General features: G+C 43.4%; 1 protein-coding gene across 1 annotated transcript in view; it reads left to right on the top strand.

Moving 5' to 3' along the window:
* Nucleotides 1-939: 939 nt before the first annotated feature.
* VWF (von Willebrand factor) overlaps nucleotides 940-19,870 on the top strand; it is a 167,834-nt gene continuing 148,903 nt past the window's right edge. Inside the window, exons 1-6 of the mRNA XM_066590522.1 lie at nucleotides 940-1,096; nucleotides 2,902-2,953; nucleotides 3,220-3,369; nucleotides 9,732-9,834; nucleotides 10,967-11,175; nucleotides 15,089-15,213. Coding sequence (XP_066446619.1) covers nucleotides 2,902-2,953; nucleotides 3,220-3,369; nucleotides 9,732-9,834; nucleotides 10,967-11,175; nucleotides 15,089-15,213 — 639 coding nt within the window. The 5' untranslated portion in view covers nucleotides 940-1,096. The remainder of the gene's footprint in view (nucleotides 1,097-2,901; nucleotides 2,954-3,219; nucleotides 3,370-9,731; nucleotides 9,835-10,966; nucleotides 11,176-15,088; nucleotides 15,214-19,870) is intronic.

Here is a 19,870-nt window from a genome sequence, read left to right on the forward strand (position 1 = left end):
TTACTGAACACTGTGACAGCAGTGTCACAGTGTTCAGCTACAAGGGCACTACCCACGGGGAGTAAAGAATCCCCTGCCACAGCTGTCATAACTGTGGCAGAATATTGCGATGCTCTCCCATTGCTTTCAATGGGGTCACCGCTGCTGATGGCCATTCATTGAATTCAGTGAATGGCCGAGCGCTGCCTGTGATTGGCAGAGCACTTTGACCAATCACAGAAAGCGCTCAGCTGTCATTCAATGAATGGCTGAGCGCTGCCTGTGATTGGCTGAGTGCTCAGCCAATCAGATACAGCCATTTGCTGCTGAAAAAACTTCCACTACACTGCCGGGAGATCAAGCGGCTAGACGCGCCTGAGCCCCAACAGCGGTGGAGAGGGGAGTATATATTTTTTACACAAGCCAGGGATGATTTTCAGGGAAGGGCTTATATTTAAATCCCTTCCCGGAACATCACTGCAGGGCTTGCTGGCAGCCCATAACTTTCAATGGGGCCGCCAATAGCAGTGGTGCACGGAGCTGCATTCAACCGTGTTTTTGCACATATGGGGGCGCGTGGTTTTGTGCACACCTATGTACGCACATAAACATGCTCATGTGAATGAGGCCTAATTAGTATCAACTTCTAATGCACAAACATAAGCCGAAACATATTTAGGACACTTTCTTTTTGACTCTTTCTTTTTGTGACAGGTTGAGAACATTCTCTTGTCTAACTCGTTATGTAATTCTTGTTTTCTTGGCTCATCAGTATTACCCGTGAATTCTCCCATAAAACCTTTCAAAGTCAGTCATGAACGTTTTTTATATTTTTTTTTCATAGTTGTTTCCTTTCATTGTTCTTGTCTAGTAGTTAAGCCAACTGATTTTCCCGATAGGAGTTTTACACCATTGTGTCTAGAGTCAGACGGATGTAACACTCACCAGTTATCTTTCCTTTTAATGAACAAAAGTTCCTGCCTTAAGTATACATAAGATGTCAAACTTCTAGGTGGCTCCAGTTCGATCGAGCGGCGAAGGTACACGGGGGGCAATGGGCTGCTAAACACCAGAACCACCAACTTATTTGGGATTTCACCATCTCAAACACATTAAGGTAATTGAAACACTGCAATGATGGGTTTTATGTCTATCTGCCACGTAAAAGTCCAATTATCTTAATCCTGCATAGAATTTGTTGAATGTTCTCCCAAATCTTTAGACTTTTTGTAATTACACAATGTCAAGGATTTTCTTTTTATTCATTATAAATGTAAAGCGGGTGATTTAGGAGTTTCATGCACATTTTTGTGCAGGTACTAATGAAACTGCTAGACAGGTTTTCCTATACGGAAATATTTTTAATAAATTACCTTATTTTTTCAACTACTAATTTATTAATGTGTTAGCTTTTTTTTTTTTTTTTTTTTTTTTTTTTTTTTAATAAAACGTTACTTTTTACAAAACAATCAACTTTTACCAGGTCTGTATTGTGAGTCCAAAATGTATTCATTCACTTCAAGTCAGTAAATGACAAAAAAGTTTTTTTTCTTTTAAATATTTTATGACATGGATATCCAGCTGTAGTGCGGTATTTATTGTGGGTGCACAAAAATGGATATGACATGTTACAGCATCTTGAACACGCCTAGAACACGCTACATGATGTTTGTACTGATATTTGCCAGATCTTTGATATAAATACTGTACGGTACATTCTCATAAGAATAATACGGGTCCACATGGCATTTTTGCTGCATTTCTTGCTGTGTTTTTAAACAACCTGTTAATGTTTTAAGAATAAAATCAACAAAACTGTTGCAAAACCCAATGTATGAATTTTATATATGCTTATTTTTACTATTACATACAAACGACCCTATTTTGTACTTTTTTTTACATATTATTGTTTCTTATGCAATTGTATTTTTTTTATTTCCATTAACATGTTATGAATAGAGATGAGCGAACGGGCTCGTTTAGAGCAATTACTCGAATGAGTATCGCTTTTTTTGAGTAACTGCCTAATCGGGCGAAAAGATTCGGGGGGCACCGGGGGTGAGGGAGAGCTCCCTCCTGTTCCCTCCTGTTCCCCCCTGCTACACTCCGCTCCACCCCGCCGCCCCCAAATCTTTTAGCCCAAGTAGGCAGTTACTCGAAAAAAGCGATGCTCATTCGAGTAATTGCTCTAAACGAGCACGTTCTCTCATTTCTAGTTATGAAAGTCTGGTTTGAAGACTTGTTCCAGTTTATGTACTTTTATTGTATTTTTTTCCTGACTTGTACACAAATTTTAGTTAGACTATTTTTTTTTTAGCATTGTGGAATTTATTGACATGCTAATAAAGTATTGTGCAAAAGTTTTAGGCAGATGTGAAGAGTGAATGAACAAAAGAGAGATCTAAATCAAATCAGTATTTGGTGTGACCAATATTTGTCTTCAAATAAGCATCAGTTCTTCTAGGTACACTTTTACACCGTTTATAAAGGAGCTCGGCAGGGAGGTTGTTCCAAACATTTTGGAGAACTAACCGCAGATCTTCTGTGGATGTCGGCTCGCTCAAGTCCTTCTGTCTCTTCATGTGATCCCAGGCAGACTGGATGATGTTGAGGCCGTATCATTACTTTTAGGACTTCTTGTTCTTTACACTGAATATAGTTGTTAGTGACACTGCCTGGATGTTTGGGGTTGTTGTTCTGCTGCAGAAAGAAATTTGGAGCCAATCAGATGCCTTAAATTCCAGAAAACATTTCTTACTCCGTAGTATTTTATCCACATCTGCATGAAACGTTTGCACAATACCGTATATAAAAATTACATCATAATAATAACATTATAACAACATCCTATATAACTAGATTTGAATTAGTTCTTAAATGGTCACTTCTTGTATGCTAATTTTTAATCTATGTTTTGAACAGATGCATTCCTTACCGTTGATCTTCTTGTTTTTGGCCTGCATGATTCCACCAGGTATGGTAATAATTTATTATGAAAAAAGCAAAAAAAAGATTTGTGTTTTATACATAAATAACAGAATATGTAGCATTTGTTGAAATACTAAAGAATTGCAAATGTTGGCTACATCTTGCCTCAATATTGTGCAATCTTAGATTAAAAACCAGTTGATATGTAAAATGCAATATTCATTGGAAATTTGGCCTAAAAAAATTACAAAAATATACCTTTAAAAATTGAAAAAAATGCTTGATCTAAAATTATCATTGCTTTGCTCTTAGGAAAATCCCTGGATCGGTACTTGCTGTCGAGATGCAGTCTTTTTGGAAATAATCACATTCGAACATTTGATGGAACATTCTATGATTTTATGGGAGACTGTAGTTACATGTTGGCTGGAGACTGTCACAAGCGTTCATTCTCACTACTAGGTAAGTACATACTCTTTCATGTTAGTATACTTGAATACCTTCATAAGGCTGCGTGGAAGCAGAGCCTTGGTGGGTAAAGGGGGTAATTGCAAAGAGGCCTTCAGCATTCAAGAGGTGGATTTACGCAATTTTATTACTAAAGGTTGGCATCCATTCTCTTGCTTGCATGCTCTGCTAGCAAGAAGAAATCCAGTGATCGAATAGGCATATTTATTTGCATAAAGGGAGGGTGATACCCGGCTGTTGGATGATAAGTGGCTCCAATGTGGTAAGCGGTGGCAAGATACCACTGGCGATGCTTATCACTCAGTTGAGCAAGGAATCAGATGTGTTACAACTAGAGATGAGCGAACGTGCTCGGCCACGCCCCTTTTTCGCCCGAATACCGCGATTTCCGAGTACTTCCGTACTCGGGCGAAGAAATTCGGGGGGCGCCATGGCGGCACGGGGGGTAGCAGTGGGGAGTGGGGGGGAGAGGGAGAGAGAGAGGGCTCCCCCCTGTTCCCCGCTGCTACCCCTCGCACCGCCACGCCTCTCCCCGCCCCCCGGCGCCCCCCGAATCTTTTCACCCGAGTACTGAAGTACTCGAAAATGGCGGTACTCGGGTGCGTAAGTACTCGAAACGAGTACGTTCGCTCATCTCTAGTTACAACCTAACAAACAGACCATTGTTTCTTCCAACATAAAACCTCAGAGAACAATGATTTGATATGTAATATGCCTTTATACATACCAGCTTGATGTCAGATCCTTTGGATGACATTAGTGAACTGGTGACTGATGCCGCCATCAGTACCAAGTCCAGTTACTAGGATGGGGCAACTATCATAGCAATATCACTCACATTACTGATTACTGTCAATACCTCCACCCTCTTCCCTATAATATCATTACCTTCTTTATACTGGTCTTGTTATCACATAAATTATAATCTTTAGTGATGGAATTAACCCTTTCCAATCCACTGTCTGACCTCTGAAGACATTATGATTTAAGGCTGTACAGCTCCGATGTTGGAAGACATCAGTCAGGTTCTCTTACTGTATATTGCCAGCCTCTCTGCTGTCGGAGCCTATCCAATGTGTCACCTCATGCAGTACTGGCTTTAGCCAGCAGATAGCGCCATTGTGTAAAGGCAGAAAAAGAGTAAGCCCCCTAGGAAAACCAGGATAAAAATCGAATTGGAAAGGGTTAATGGTTTGTCCCTCCACAAACAATTCTAAAGGGCCGGTCACCACTCCTGACATGTCTTTTGTAGTAAATATTTGTGTTCCCCATACCAATTCTGGAGCATCCTCTGTTATCCCTATTGGACAAGTATTCCCATGTCAGACTTTTATTGCTTCCACAGGATATGCCATGAAGGTCAGATAAGTGTCGGTCCCACACTATACAGCGCAGTGTTCCCATCTCGGTAATGTTTAGTCGATATGGGAACACCCCTTTAATGGATGGCTGAGTGTTACAATTCTCCTTATCCCTACACTCTCTGCCACAGTCCAGTCAGTGCTGGCAGTGTCAGATTATCTGCAGACATACCCTATTGACAAGGGGAATAGTATCACCCGGTTATCCATTTATTCACACTTTTCCGGGAGGAATAACAGAGGCACAGCATAATGCGAAGTTGTAAAAAAGATCATCCAGAGTTCTCATTCCAAGGAGAATACAAGTACTGATGATGTATGTACAGTATCACTGGCGTAACTATAGGGGGCACAGGGGATGCGGTTGCACCCGGACCCAGGAGCCTTGGGGGGCCCATAAACATAGTAACATAGTATGTAAGGCCGAATGAAGACAATGTCCATCTAGTCCAGCCTGTTTATCCTCCTGTGTTGTTGATCCAGAGGAAGGCAAAAAACCCCAAGAGGCAGGAGCCAATTAGCCCATTTGGAGGACAATTCTTGCCAACTCCCTAATACCAATCAGACTGTTCCCTGGATCAACCCCTAATAGTTCCTACCTGCCTGTATACCCGGATTAACAATTGACCTAAGATTTATATCCTGTAATATCCTTCTCCTCCTGAAAGACATCAAGTCCCCTTTTACACTCCTCTATGGATTTTGCCATCACCACATCCTCAGGCAGAGAGTTCCACAGTCTAACTGCTCTTACAGTAAAGAACCCCTTTCTATGTTGGTGATGAAACCTGCTTTCCTCGTAGCGGATGCCCTCCTGTTACCGTTGCAGTCCTGGGTATAAACAGATCATGAGAGAGATCCTTGTATTGTCCCCTCATGTATTTATACATGGTTATGAGATCGCCCCTCAGCCGTCTTTTTTCCAGGGTGAATAATCCCAGTTTTGATGCCTCTCTGGGTATTCCAGTCCCGTCATTCCATGTATTAGTTTAGTTGCTCTTCTTTGAACCCCCTCCAGTACGGTAACATCTTTCCTGAGCACCGGTGACCAGAACTGTACGCAGTATTCCATGTGGGGCCTAACAAGTGCCTTATATAGTGGGAGGATAATGTTCTCGTCCCTCGCCCCTATACCTCTTTTAATGCACCCCAAGACTTTATTAGATTTTGCAGCAGCTGACTGGCATTGGTTACTCCAGTTTAATCTACAATTTACTAGTACCCCCAGGTCTTTTTCCATATAAGGCCTCTCTTCTCCATATAGGGAGCCCAGTACTATGAATAAAGCATTATAGTTGGGGGTCCTGTTACAGATTTTACATTAGGGCAAGGAAGCTCCACGTTACGCCTCTGTACAGTATATATTTATGGTTACGGTATGTATGCGCAAATGTATGTATGTTTTGGAATGTATGTATAAATGATGATTATATTTTTTGAACTCTCTTGGGCGTTGGGAAGGGGACACCAGGTTTCTGGGATCAGTGCAGAGCGGTCTCTGCTCACCTCGAGGTCTGAGTCCTGAGTCAGTCCCACCGGCTTGGGCTCTGCACGGTCCCGGGTAGACTCCTCGCTGAAATATAATCACACCAGTCTTTGCCAACAAACTTTGAACAACTCGATAAGACTGGTATCAGTCTCTGAAGTACGGCTTACAGGGAACCAGAGGTGCAGGGTCTGTAACAGTCAGTATTCAGTAGTTGCATCACTGCAATCAGAAGCCAACTTCTGCGATGGCTCTGGTATGCTCCATTTCTCTCCTTTGGCAATAGATGATCTTAGCAGGTACAAGAAGCTGACAAACTCTTTCCGCTCCTTTCTTGAGGTTGTGGTCCACTTTTCACACTGCCTGCTCACAAGAAACGCTTACTCAGCATTGCATACATGGCAGCACGCCAACTGGCTATTCAACACCTCCATCTCTTGCAAGACCAGACCCCTGCAGCTCCGGCTTCTGCTCCTCAACACCTAAGGGCAAAAAGCTTAAACAGCCACAATTACAAAGCAATAAAATGCTTGGTATATATATATATACAGGGATTCTTTAGATGGAAGTATGTGCACGCTTCAGTGCAACGTATTTGCGCTGTGAACAAGGTGCTATGGTGAGCCTTTCGGCACTGTACTTTTTGAGCACATAGGGCACACAGACTTCTATGGGGACCTTTGGTGAGCAACTGAGCAACTAAGCCCAAAAACAGTAAATGTCCTATTTTTTTTCCATGTGTGCAAGATGTGCACGCAAAAACGTAGACTTACAACGCACCCATTGAAATCAATAAGTTCCATTCTCTGCAAATTGCGCACGCAAATACTTCCATATTAAAGGAGCCCTAAGGCATATATCACTCTTATTTTCAACTCTCTAAGTGTGCGTGTGCGTACATGTGTGCGTACATAGGTGCGCACCCCTGTACGCGCAAAAAGATGCATGTATTCAAGTGCGCCTTGCCCCCAAAGGGGCTGCGGCTGCTGCCGGCAGCTCCATTGAAGCCAGTGGTCTGCCGGCACCCAATGATTGTTTTTCAGGGAAGAGCTTTAAAGATAAGCTCTTCCCTGAAAAACAAACATTTTAGTGTAAAAAAGAAAAATATATGTATATATATTCACCTGTCCGCCGCTGCTGTGTCCCTGCAGGAATGAATAACACATCTGCCACATGCGGCAGATGTGTTCTTCATCCCCGTGGGGAATAAAGAATTCCCCACTGCAGCTGTCATAGATGATAGCTGCGGTAGCGGATCCAGCTGCCGGCACCCGGTAATTGTTTTTCAGGGAAAGGCTTTAAATATAAGCCCTTCCCTGAAAAACAAGGCAAAGTAGTGTAAAAAATAATAACCACCACTTACTCACCTCCCTTCAGCTGCCTGGGCTCAGCTGCATTCTCTTAGCGCTGTCCCTGGCTCTGCAATGCAGTTCTTTCAGCAGGCGGTGAATTAAAATCCCTGCCTGCTGAAAGAGCTGCTTGTGATTGGTTGAGGCGCTCAGCTAATCACACACAGCTCTCGCCTGTCATTCATTCAGCAAGAGCTGCCTGTGATTGGCAGATGTGTTCTTCATCCTTGCATGGACACGGCAGCAGTGGACAGGTGAGTGTATATATATATATATATATATTTTTTTTTTTTATTTTTTTTTTATTTTATTTTATTTATTTTTTATTTTTTTACACTTTTTTTGTTTTTCAGGGAAGAGCTTATATTTATTAAAGCTCTTCCCTGAAAAACAATTATGTGGTGGCGGCAGACCATTGTCTTCAATGGAGCCGCGGCTCCATTGAAGACAATGAGTGCATTCCGTATTGTGCACGCATGTCCTATCTTTACAGGCACGTGCCTTTAAAACATGTGAACACACCATAGGGAATGCATGTGTTGTAATAGACGCGAGTTTTTGTGCGTGCGTAAGCACGCACAAAACATACTCGTGTGAAGCCACCCTTAGGGGGGCCTACCCACTAGAGTTTTTTTCTCTACCGATGCAAGATCGAGAGCCTCACAGCGTGGAGAAAAAGCTGCAATATCGCTCATTGTTTATGGACTATATTGCAGACTTCTGCCCCAGCTGTTACAGCTGTGACAGCTATGGCAGAGGATTAATTCGTCCCCACGGAGAAGGTGGGGATGAAGGAATCCTCTGCCATAGCTGTCACAGATGCTATCCCATTTCTTTTAATGGGGCCGGCACTGCTGCGGCCTCATTGAAAGCAGTGGGTTTGCAGTGATGATTTTTCAAGGAAGGGCTTAAAATATAAGCCCTTCCCTGAAATTCATAGCAAGCTGTAAAAAAAAAATAAAAAAAAATATATACATATATACACACACACACACACACACTCACCTCTTCTCTCCGGCCGCAGCAGTTGTCTTCTGTATTCTGAAGGCCGGGGATTGAAAAATCTATGCCTCCAGAAAGCGCTGGTGCCATTGGCTGAGCGCTTAGCCAGTCACAGGCAGCGCTCAGGCATTGATTGACAGCTGAGCGCTGCCTGTGATTGGTCACAGCGCTCAGCTGATCAAAGGCAGCCCTCAGCCATTCATGAATGAAGGCTGCCTGTGATTGGCTGAGCGCTGTGACCAATCACAGGCAGCGCTCAGCTGTCAATCAATGCCTGAGCACTGCCTGTGATTGACTGACCACTTAGCTAATGAAACCAGCGCTTTCTGGAGGCAAGGATTTTTTAATCCCCGGCCTCCAGAACACAGAACACAACTGCCGGGGCCGGAGAGAAAAGCTGGACGGCTCTTCTAGGTGAGTATGTATATATTTTTTACAGTTAGCCATGATTTTCAGGGAAGAGCTTCAAACCCTTCCCCGAAAATCATCGCTGCAGACCCACTGCTTTCAATGGGGCCGCAGCAGTGCCGGCCCCATTGAAAAAAATGGGATAGCATCACAGACGTCTGCCACAGCTGTGACAGCTGTTGCAGAAGTCCGCGATGCACTCCCTATGCTTTCAATGGGGCTGGTGCTGCTGCCACCGGCCCCATTGAAAAAACTGAGTGATATCGCAGATTTTTTCTATGCACTGTGAGACTTAACACGTGCGTATTAGCCTGATTTTTGCCATCTCCAAACCTTGTTCATGCACAATTACGCTCTGTTGTGGCGAGCATATTTGCGCATACGTTTGTCTGTTTAAGCCCTTACACATGCATATATGTATGATGATGGTATATATATATATATAGATTTATATGTATGTATGATGATGTATATGCATTTATTATTATGGTATATATGTATGATGATGATATGTATATATGTAGGTATGTGTGTATGATGATAATATATATGCGTGATCATGCCTGTATAGTATTATGATGATGGTATATATGTATCTATACGTAGTGATGATATATGTATTTATGTAGGTGTGCATGTATCATAATTGTGTATGTATATATGTATGGTGATGGTATATACTGTATGTATGTATATGTATATTTCTTTGTATAATGATATAGTATGTATGATGATGTATTATCATTTCAGTGGACTACAGACATGGTAAGAAGAACAGTGTATCAATGTATCTGGGAGAATATTATGACATTCATATGTTTTTGGATGGGACAGTGACTGAAGGAGAGAAAAGGTAAGAAAACAATAAAACCTGTTTCACACGAGCGATGCGATATCGCCGCAAGAAAATCGCAGTGATATTGCATCGGTGGTCAGAGCGATATCGTTGCGTTTTTTTCGTAGCAATACTGCTATTTTGTGGTGCTACATAGTTTCACCAGTTTATAGCACCACCAGTGAAAATTTTCAGGGGGCGGCTTGAAATGTAAGCCCTACCCCGAAAATAAGCCCTAGCTGCAGGAAAAAAAACCCCCAAAATACTACATCACCTAAGAAGCGCTGTCATTCCAGCGCGGATCTCCTCCTCACCTCCGCATTTCTTTTCAGTCTTCTGCTAGCCCTTCCTGGATTGGAGGATCAAAATTCCCGCCTCTAGGAATGGCTGGCTGTAATTGATTCATGAGCTCCGTGGCTCAGCCAATCTTTGCCGGTGCTCGATGAACCAATCACAGCCATTCATTCATTCATTGAATGGCTGTGATTGGTTCAACGAGCACTGGCTCTGATTGGCTGAGCCATGGAGCTCGCCAACCAATCATGGCCAGCCCTTCCTGGAGGCGGGGATTTTGATCCTTCAATCCAGGAAGGGTTGGCAGAAGACTTCATGCAAGTGCTGGGGAGCTTCGGGTGAGACCCGCACTGATGTATTATTTTTGTTTTATTTTTTTCCTGCAGCTAGGGCTTAGTTCACTAGGATTTCTTATTGTCAAAGTTGCACCGCACCACATAAAAATCGCATTTTTGTGCGATGCAACAGAGAGGAAGACTCCATAGGGAAACATGAGCCACAAAACCTTGCAAGTCGCGTGCATATTGCAAAATCCACAAGGTTTTTGACTCGCACTGTCGCAGGCTACAATACATCGCAAATGCGAAAGAACCCATAGGAAAGTATGGGCTTCACATACATGTGATTTGTAGCAATGTCCCAACGTGTGAAAATCGCGTGACTTTGGCCTAAATAAACGTATCAGTAAGCGCATACGAGAGAGATGAACATAACTAAGTTGGAAAATGTTTTTGTCCCTGGCCGTGCCGGCAGCCAATAATAACACAGAAGTGAAGGTTTGGAAGGATGAAATATTCTGCGTATCTGCTGAGTGACAGATGATTAGTAAACGGCCGGTTTTCTACTTCCTCCACAGCATCACTATGCCGTATGCCGCAAATGGGATTTTCCTGGAGAATGAGGCTGGATACTACAAACTCTCTAGTGAACAACATGGTATAACGGTGAAGATCGACGTCAGTGGCAATATACAGGTCATACTGTCTAATGAACACTTTAACAGGACGTGTGGACTATGTGGGAACTTCAACCAGTTCGCAGAAGACGATTTTATGACTCAAGAAGGTAAAATAAAAATACTAGCCAAAATAATGTTATGAAATGTGTAAAGCGATGGGATTGGTTGCTGTCCAGTGACTAGGCATCCCTCTATGTTTCCAAAATGGACTTCCACTAGACCAGGGTGCACAATGGCCGGCGATGCCATACTGTGTGGCCCTAAAAGGAGTTGTCCAATTACATTTTCACTTTTCAAAAATAGAGCACTATGACTTAAACCATTAAAACAAACGTTACTTACCTGTCCTCGGTCCCGGCGATCCAACCCTGCGGTTCTCCAGGTGTCCTTTGACAGTGGAAGTCAGGTGACGGGTCCCAGTCAATCAGGTGCTGCGGTATAACCGCCCGTTCTCCTGGCATCAGTGCTCATATCCTAGGTGCCATGGTGCCAGAATTTTAGGACGGTGATACTACGGCATCTGATGGGCAGGCAGCGGTCACCTGACTTATGCTGTCAACAGAAACTGGGGAAATCGCAGGGCTGCAGCGCTGGATCACTGTGGTTGAGGACGGGTACAGACCCTATTTTTGAAAATTGAATATGTGCTGTAAATGGACAACCCCTTCTCATATCTATCTATGTATCTATCTATCTGTCAGTCTGTCAATTTCATATCTATCTATCCATCTCATATCTATCCATCCATCTCATATCTATCCATCCATCTCATATCTATCCATCCATCTCATATCTATCCATCCATCACATATCTATCCATCCATCACATATCTATCCATCTCATGTCTATCCATCCATCTCATGTCTATCCATCCATCTCATGTCTATCCATCCATCTCATGTCTATCCATCCATCTCATGTCTATCCATCCATCTCATGTCTATCCATCCATCTCATGTCTATCCATCCATCTCATATCTATCCATCCATCTCATATCTATCTATCCATCTCATATCTATCCATCCATCTCATGTTTATCGATCCATCTCATACCTATCTATCCATCTCCTATCTATCTATCTATCCATCTCCTATCTATCCATCCATCTCATGTCTATCCATCCATCTCATGTCTATCCATCCATCTCATGTCTATCCATCTCATATGTATCCATCCATCTGTCAATTCATATCTATCTATCTATCTATCTATCTATCTATCTATCTATCTATCTATCTATCTGCCTTCAAGTACAAAGAAGCTTTATTGGCAGGACTAAATAAATATTGGTATTGCCATATTGCTAAAGCAGGTGGAGAATCAAACTTGGACTGGCCCATAAGGGGAACAAGTGAATCCCCATTGGGCTCTGAGCTAGGAATGGGCTTTCCACACAAATGGCACACAGCGCTTTATAGCCACTGTGATACATACTGTTAGGCGGAGTACAGCATCTTAGATGGGTTCTACTTGCATGTAACTAACTGTTCAATGAGCCCTCAGAATAAATGTTACACATGGGCCCTAGGTTCCCAGTCGAACACGGTGCAGAATAGAGACTGAGGGACTCGGAGTGAGGGTTTATAGTTCCAGTCTTTATCATCATGCAATGTGATCTTTTTATCTACGGTTGGAGTATGCTTCAGATGAGATAAGAAGATGACAAGATGCATCGTGCTGATTAGATACAGGAAAGGCCGAGCAGTTAGAGGAATTTCAATGAGGTGAAAAAATAAGGAAGGAGCTGGATGCTTATGTTCTTCTTACACATTTTGCTTTCTAGCTCAGAAGCAACGTAAAACATTTGTGTGACAATGGGAGCTTGTGTTGGATTACTGCATTGGTAACTGCATCTTACGGACCCCAGGGACGCAGCTTTAGGGGGTGTAGAGCTCACAGATTCATCCAGGTCTAATGCCTGCGGGGGCCCAAATACTCCTCTGCCACATAAGATGGCAGCACATGGTAGATGAGAACCCATTACTGATTCTGCTTTGGGGCACAGGAGGTTCAAAATAACGTCATGTGGTCGTCAGGAGAAAGCAGAAGTATTGTGTCATTGTACCCTCGGTTCTCATGTTCACAAAGGCTTATGTGGCTTTTTTTTGAAAAAGTGAGAACAGGAAGTGCAGCTATATTGTATACCAATTGTATATTGGTATGTTGCGGTGGCCATTTTGAAATAGAACAGAAAGTGATGCTTTTTTGATTGTCACCATTGAACTTGTGTCAAGTCCGTGCGGAACACACGCACCACGCTCAGCACAGACGCAGGGTGACGATCACAACCAGTGCAGTTGACAATACCATGCAATGTAGAACAGTGCACACCACGCTATGCTGAAGAGTAGCACCACTCCAGGTTGAAGGAAGCCTGGCCCTAACCTAGCAGGGGGTGAAGGGTTCCTATCCAGAAGCGGAGTAATCGCCTCAATAGAGGTGGCCCCACGGTCTTCTTTCTGGGCCCTGATTGTCCCTATAGAGGCTTCTGGAGAGATGAATCGAACAGCAAAGCAGAAAAGAAAACAGAAATACGACTGAAAAGTAAACCGCAGCAACTTAACTGAAAGTAGCAGTACACCCAGCACAGAGGAGCTCCAACTCTCCACTACTCCTCCATGGAGCTGAATAAGCAGCATTGAGCAAAGGGATGGGTGAGAATATAAAGCTACTCCACACCTAAAAAAAACTGGCAGAACCATTAAAGAACCACACCTCCAACCTTTTCCCAGGCATGACTAATCCAGCATGCATCCATGCAACAACGAGAGACAGCACCCAGCAGACTCTGCACATGGTGTATTATTCCTTGTCCTGCACAACAAGGCAACAGGTCTTGGCCTGCGTCGAGGCCACCATGCCACAACGCTTTCTCGACCGACAAGCCGAGACAAATTGCTTCTTATGAACTATTAGTTAACATGTCACTTTCTTATTGATAGGACAGTTTGACAAAATGATTGTTAGTAAGCAGTTGATTTAAAGGTGGCTATCAAAATAGCATCACTTCTTGTTCTCACTTGGTCGCTGCAACATAGCAGAAAATGGCAATCTCTTTTTAAGTAAATAAAATATAGTTATACGCTTTGTGTGCTGTTATGGCCTTTGACTAACTAGTATATCAAAGATATTCTAAGCTTTGGATGGATATCCCCTTGACAGGTGCTTCCTTCAGTGTCGCTTAGGTTATCGGACACACAGCTTGCATGACGTGATGAGTACATATGTACTGCCTGTGTCCTGTTTATATGGTACTATGATGCCTATCACCTGCAAGCTCATTGGGATAGCTAGTGGTTTAGAGATGTAGCAGAGCCAAAGCTGTAAATTGCTACAGAGCGAATTAGCACATGAAGCGGGTTTTTTTCCCCGGACTATTCAAATTCTGCGTCATAGCTCGTGAGTTTAAATAAAAAACGTGACGATAGGTCCTGCCTAGAGATGAGCGAACGTACTCGGTTCGGGTGTTTTTGCACTCGAGCACCGCTTTTTCCGAGTAACTGACTACTCAGAAGAAAAGATTCGGGGGCGCCGGGGGTGAGTGGGGGAGTTGCAGAGGGGAGTGGGGGGGGGGGGGGGGAAGAGAGAGCTCCCCCCTGTTCCCCACTGCTACCCCCCGCTCCACCACGCCGCCCCCCAAATCTTTTCGTCCGAGTAGTCAGTTACTCGGTAAAAGCGGTGCTCGAGTGCAAAAACACCCGAACCGAGTACGCTCGCTCATCTCTAGTCCTGCCCTATTTTACTTGCACATAGAAAAACTAAACGGAAGAACGACATGCAGGTCCTATCTTTTCTCACCCGCACTATTCACATGTGAGAATCCAGATAGTGAAAAACGAAACTATTGAAATCAACGGTTTGGTTTTGTCCCGTTATGCAGCCGTGATTTTCACAGCCGCATAAGAGGACTAAAACACGCCCATCTGTTTAAGCAATTACTTTAACTTGGATCAGTTCAATGACATCTCACTGCAGATGGTTTTAATTTTTGATGTTTTTTTTTCTTCTTAAATACAGGTATTTTGGCAGAAAAGAGTTATGAATTTGCCAATTCCTGGGCTTTGCATGGGGGTGATAAGAGATGTAAAAGAATTTATCCTCCCAGTAACACATGCAACATTTCATCTGAAGCCGCGGAGAAGGTATGTTAGTTATTACTCTTTAGGCCGTTTTCACATTTGCGCTGTGTATTTTACCGTTCTTGAGCCTGTGGCGTACAGCCGCGTATGCCATGTAAATGTATCTCCCACATGCTGTCATGCTCAGTCCACCTGTTTTTTTTTGCACTCTCAAATTACGCAATTCCGACACAGTAATATGAGCTGAACTGCATAAGACAATGTAATTAATTGCCTGCAAATTACCACATATCACATGGGTGCGCAGCACATGCGTAATACGCGGTGATCATACACCGATGTGAGCCCTGCCTGAATAATGTGTGCTACCTGGGGGACCCCACTGCAGGAGCATAAGGTTAGCCCTATGTCCTAGTAACAATGAACCATCCCAGGGCAGGCTCACACAGGAGTAATTTCATTTCATATTACACACGCAATATACGCAATGAATGGAGTCAATGAAAGTGCATTGATTTTCATTGATCCGTTCACACTTGTGTATATTCATTGCATATAATACGTGCGGGAAAAAAAAGAATGCATCATGTTCAATTGTACTGTGTATTACATACGATAGAGCCATATTGTTCACTCTTGGGGCGTAATAAATGCTGTACATATGCAATTACATTTTACAGTTTACAGTTTACACGCAATGTCGCTAAGCAACAGAGCGGGAAATTTAAATGAAACCAGGAAGACTGCGTATGACCGCGTGCGTGAGATACATTGTCATGCGCAGTCAAACACCGCTTATTTTTTTTGTTTTATCACATTCCCTACCCATTACACGGGGTTATTACAAATGATCTTCCCGATATGAAACCCCCATAACTCAGGTTTAATGACACTTAGATACAGAAATCTGATATCGATGGAAACAGAAACTGCAAAATTTTCATTTACCAAAACCATCTACCAAAAAAGACGTCCTTGTTGTCTGTAGCAACCAATCACAGCGCAGCTTTCATTTCTCAAACTATTGAGGTAAAAGGAAAGCTGCGCTGTGATTGGTGGCTACGGGCAACAAAGATATCTTACTAGTAGACAGATTTGCTAAATGAGGCCCAAAAAGTTGTATTCTGCCGTAGTTGTTGTCGCTAGGGGGATATGGCTTCCAAGATAGAAGAGCGTTTTGTGGCCTTGATTCTCACGTCTTCCAGTCTGTTATTAGTGTGCAACGTCATTTTTGAACACAGTTTGGTTAAGATCCACCAGTGGGCGCACAATTCATAAGCGGGGCTCCAATTTTAAGGAAAAAGGTTGTATCTGTAAGCGAAAATCATCCAGCTGTCCACTAGTAAGTGAGGAAACAGCGGAGCGCGTCCGCGGAAGTCTCTCACACGAAGTCCTCAGAAATCAACTGTCAGGGCGAGCAGAGAATTGGACATCCTGCTGCCGACTGTGTGGAAGATTCTGCGCCAATGTTTGAGGTGTTATCCTTACTGACTGCAAATGTTAACGGTTCTGAAACTGGACGACAAAGCGCGGCGACATTCTTTCTGCAGACTGTAATGGAAAGCAATGATGTCATGGAGTCTTTAGAGTGAAACCGTCTTCCATCTTCCGGGCAACAAAACGTAAAGTCAGAATCTGGGGAGGGGAACCACCTGTCTACCCGAAGCGTATGTGCGACCCTCCCAAGATGAATGTGTTCTGCGCTCTAACCTGTAGGAAAGTGTCCGGCGCCTTCATGAGGGAACAATTGGGGATTTCATACCTGGATGCTACAGATATCGCTTCTTCCACAGCAGGAACAGGAAATCCCAAGTTTCATCTTCCAACAGGGCGGGAACTCTTTTACCCCTCCATTTTTACAGCGAAGTCAGAAGTAAGCTCAATAAGCGACTACTAAACAGATGCATTGGCTGTGCAGGTCATGATGATAGGGAACTTCATTGGCCTCCATATTCCACGAACCTTACGCATTGTGATTTTTCTCCCGGGGGAGTATTAGTCTACATGCCACCCTTATCTGCAAGGACACATGACTGAAGCCACTGCATCAGTTAATCATGATACAACACTTATGGCAGGAACATGACTACAGGCCCCATGTGATTCGAGTGACACAGGAGACCACATTGATCACCTCTGATAGGGAGGACATTTTTGATGTTGTACAACAAAAAATGTTTCTGATTCCATTGATATTAAATTTACGTATCTGTCATTATTCTAGATTTTATGATAAAACAACTTGTCCTACCTGTGACTAATGGAAATGCTCGCCTGTAGGATATGCTGTATAACTATAAGTAATTTCCAAAGTTATTCAAAATGGCCACCAATTTCGAATGTTCAAAATGACAGTAAAATAGAATAGTTGTTATGGCTGCTGGCTGTGGCCAATAGTTTCGCCTATCTCCTCCTCCCATTGGTCTTGGCCAATTGGGCCCCCTTTTGTGTCCTATATTGCAGACGCAGCACCATCTGTCTTGTAGGGTGCATTCATGGCCGTCCCGAATCTTAAATGGACTGCATGCACCCAGCTTTCCTGTTTCTGGCCAATACAGATGGGTGTTTAAGGCACCTGCCTACTTGACGGTGCCTGAGCAATAGGTTCCATTTGATTTTGCTAAAGAGCTATAGTTTGGGATTTATTCTTTTTTTTTTAAACTCGTTTTATTGACAAGTAATCAATTTGCAATGACAAAACTTCTGCAGTACAAAGTCATACATAGGATTCAAAGATCAAACAGTCACAGATTTACAATGTTCAATAAGTACAGTGCACTTCATGAGTGTGGAGGAGATAAGGGGGATGATGAGGGAAGGAAACTTGTAGGGGGTTCCCAGAGGGGGAGGTAGCGGCGGAACACATAATAAAGACCGCATACTGAATGTTAGGCTGTTAGTAAGTGTGTAAGCCTCTGTGTGGAGGAGGGGGGGGGGGGGGGGGAGAGGATAGTAAATGTGACCATAACGGGAAATTTAATGTGGTATGAAATTTAAGTATATAGTAGTGGTAGCCGGGGGGCTTTTGGATGAGGTGTTCTAGCTAATGTGGTCAGGAGTGGTGGTTGGGTTTTGTAGTATGGTGGTCCATCCCCCGAATTGTTAATGTCGTCTTTGCAGTGCTAATATGGCTGAAGTAAGAGGTTGCTGTGGAAACAAAGTTAATGACGAGTCGCACCATTGGCCCCACACTTTTTGGAATTTATCTTGGCACTTACGTGCCTTATATACTAAGTTGTTGTAGGGTATGGTTGAATTTGTGATCTTTTTGCACATAGCTAAAGTTGGGCCCCTTGGGTCCATCCATCGTAGTGCGATAACCTTTCTTGCCAGGAACAAAGCTTCCCGCAAGAAAATTCTGTCATAATGTTGCCAATATTCTGTATCCAGGACACCAAAAAGACAAATTTCCAAGGTGATGGGAAGCGGGACGTCCAGGATTGCAGACAGCAGGCCAACGACATCACCCCAGTATGACCTAATCGACGGGCAGTCTCAAATCATATGCCAGAAGTCCGCGTATGTGCATGTACATCGGGCACAATGGGGAGTTGGGTATCTGCCCATCCCATGCAGTCTCACCGGGGTGAGGTAGCATTGGTGAACTATGTACAGCTGGGTCATTTTATTGTTTACTGAGGGGGAGACGAGTAGGGGAGATTCTAAGACTTCTTGGAAAGTTTCCTCCATCAGTGCCGGAATTAGGGATCTCCATTTCGAGAGGGCTGGGGGGATCTCTCGAGGGGCTTTTGAGGTTGTTAGATGAGAGTATAACGTTTGTGATTTATTCTTGGCTTGACCCATGCCGGATTCACCAAGATTTCCTGATTTCTCCTGTCTTGACCTCAGCTTGTACCTTGACCTTGATTTATCTGATTAATGCCCAACCTGACCCTCTGCCTGTTTCTCTGTTTATGCATGAACACTGCTTGTCCTGACCCTGGCCTGTGTTATTGACTATGCCTCTGCCTGTCCCTCCTGTACTGTGTTATGGTGCTTCTAACTGGTCTGTATCAACTGCCACTGAACCAAAACTACCCTTAAGGTAACAGCCCGTGGGCCCTGCAATAAAGACCAGACCCCAATTGGAAGAGTTTAAGGGTGAACACCAGGAGAACCCTAGGTACTCTACTGAGGAGTAGGCCAAAGTCAAATTGGTGAGTGGCATAGTGTCTGCATACCCATTGCATGGCAAGACCCCCAACTGACCAGACTTTTATCACCTTTCCTGTGGATAATGATAAAAGTTGATATTGATAAAAACCCCTTTAATCCCAGGTCGAATGTCCTTTTAATTAATAAGAGCTTCTGCCGGGAACTTTTTGCCATCGTTATAGATGAGTGGCCAGATTTTATTTCATAAAATAAGATTCTGTGATATGAACATCCTGGGTGAAGCAGACGAAGTTTTGTCCATTTCACAAAACTTGGTATAAAATATCTCAATTCACTTTCTGTAAATAGAATTCTTTGTTTATTAGCATCACTTCCAGGAATGCAGATTCCATCACCCCCACCGCCCTCCTAACACTTAGCCTTTCTGCTGGGCTTCAGATGTCGGCACGCGCAAACAATAAGAACACTTGATTTGCTCCATTTTAATGGTTTAGTTTCTCTTTTTGACCCACTCAGAAGGAATAGTTCTTGCATAGTTTTCTGAATCTATTTCGGGATTGGAGCAAGTAGGATGTGCCGATGGTGTCCTGATATCAACTGTCCA

This window comes from Eleutherodactylus coqui, chromosome 2 (assembly GCF_035609145.1).
Source record: "Eleutherodactylus coqui strain aEleCoq1 chromosome 2, aEleCoq1.hap1, whole genome shotgun sequence".
Classification (NCBI taxonomy): Eukaryota; Metazoa; Chordata; class Amphibia; order Anura; family Eleutherodactylidae; genus Eleutherodactylus; species Eleutherodactylus coqui.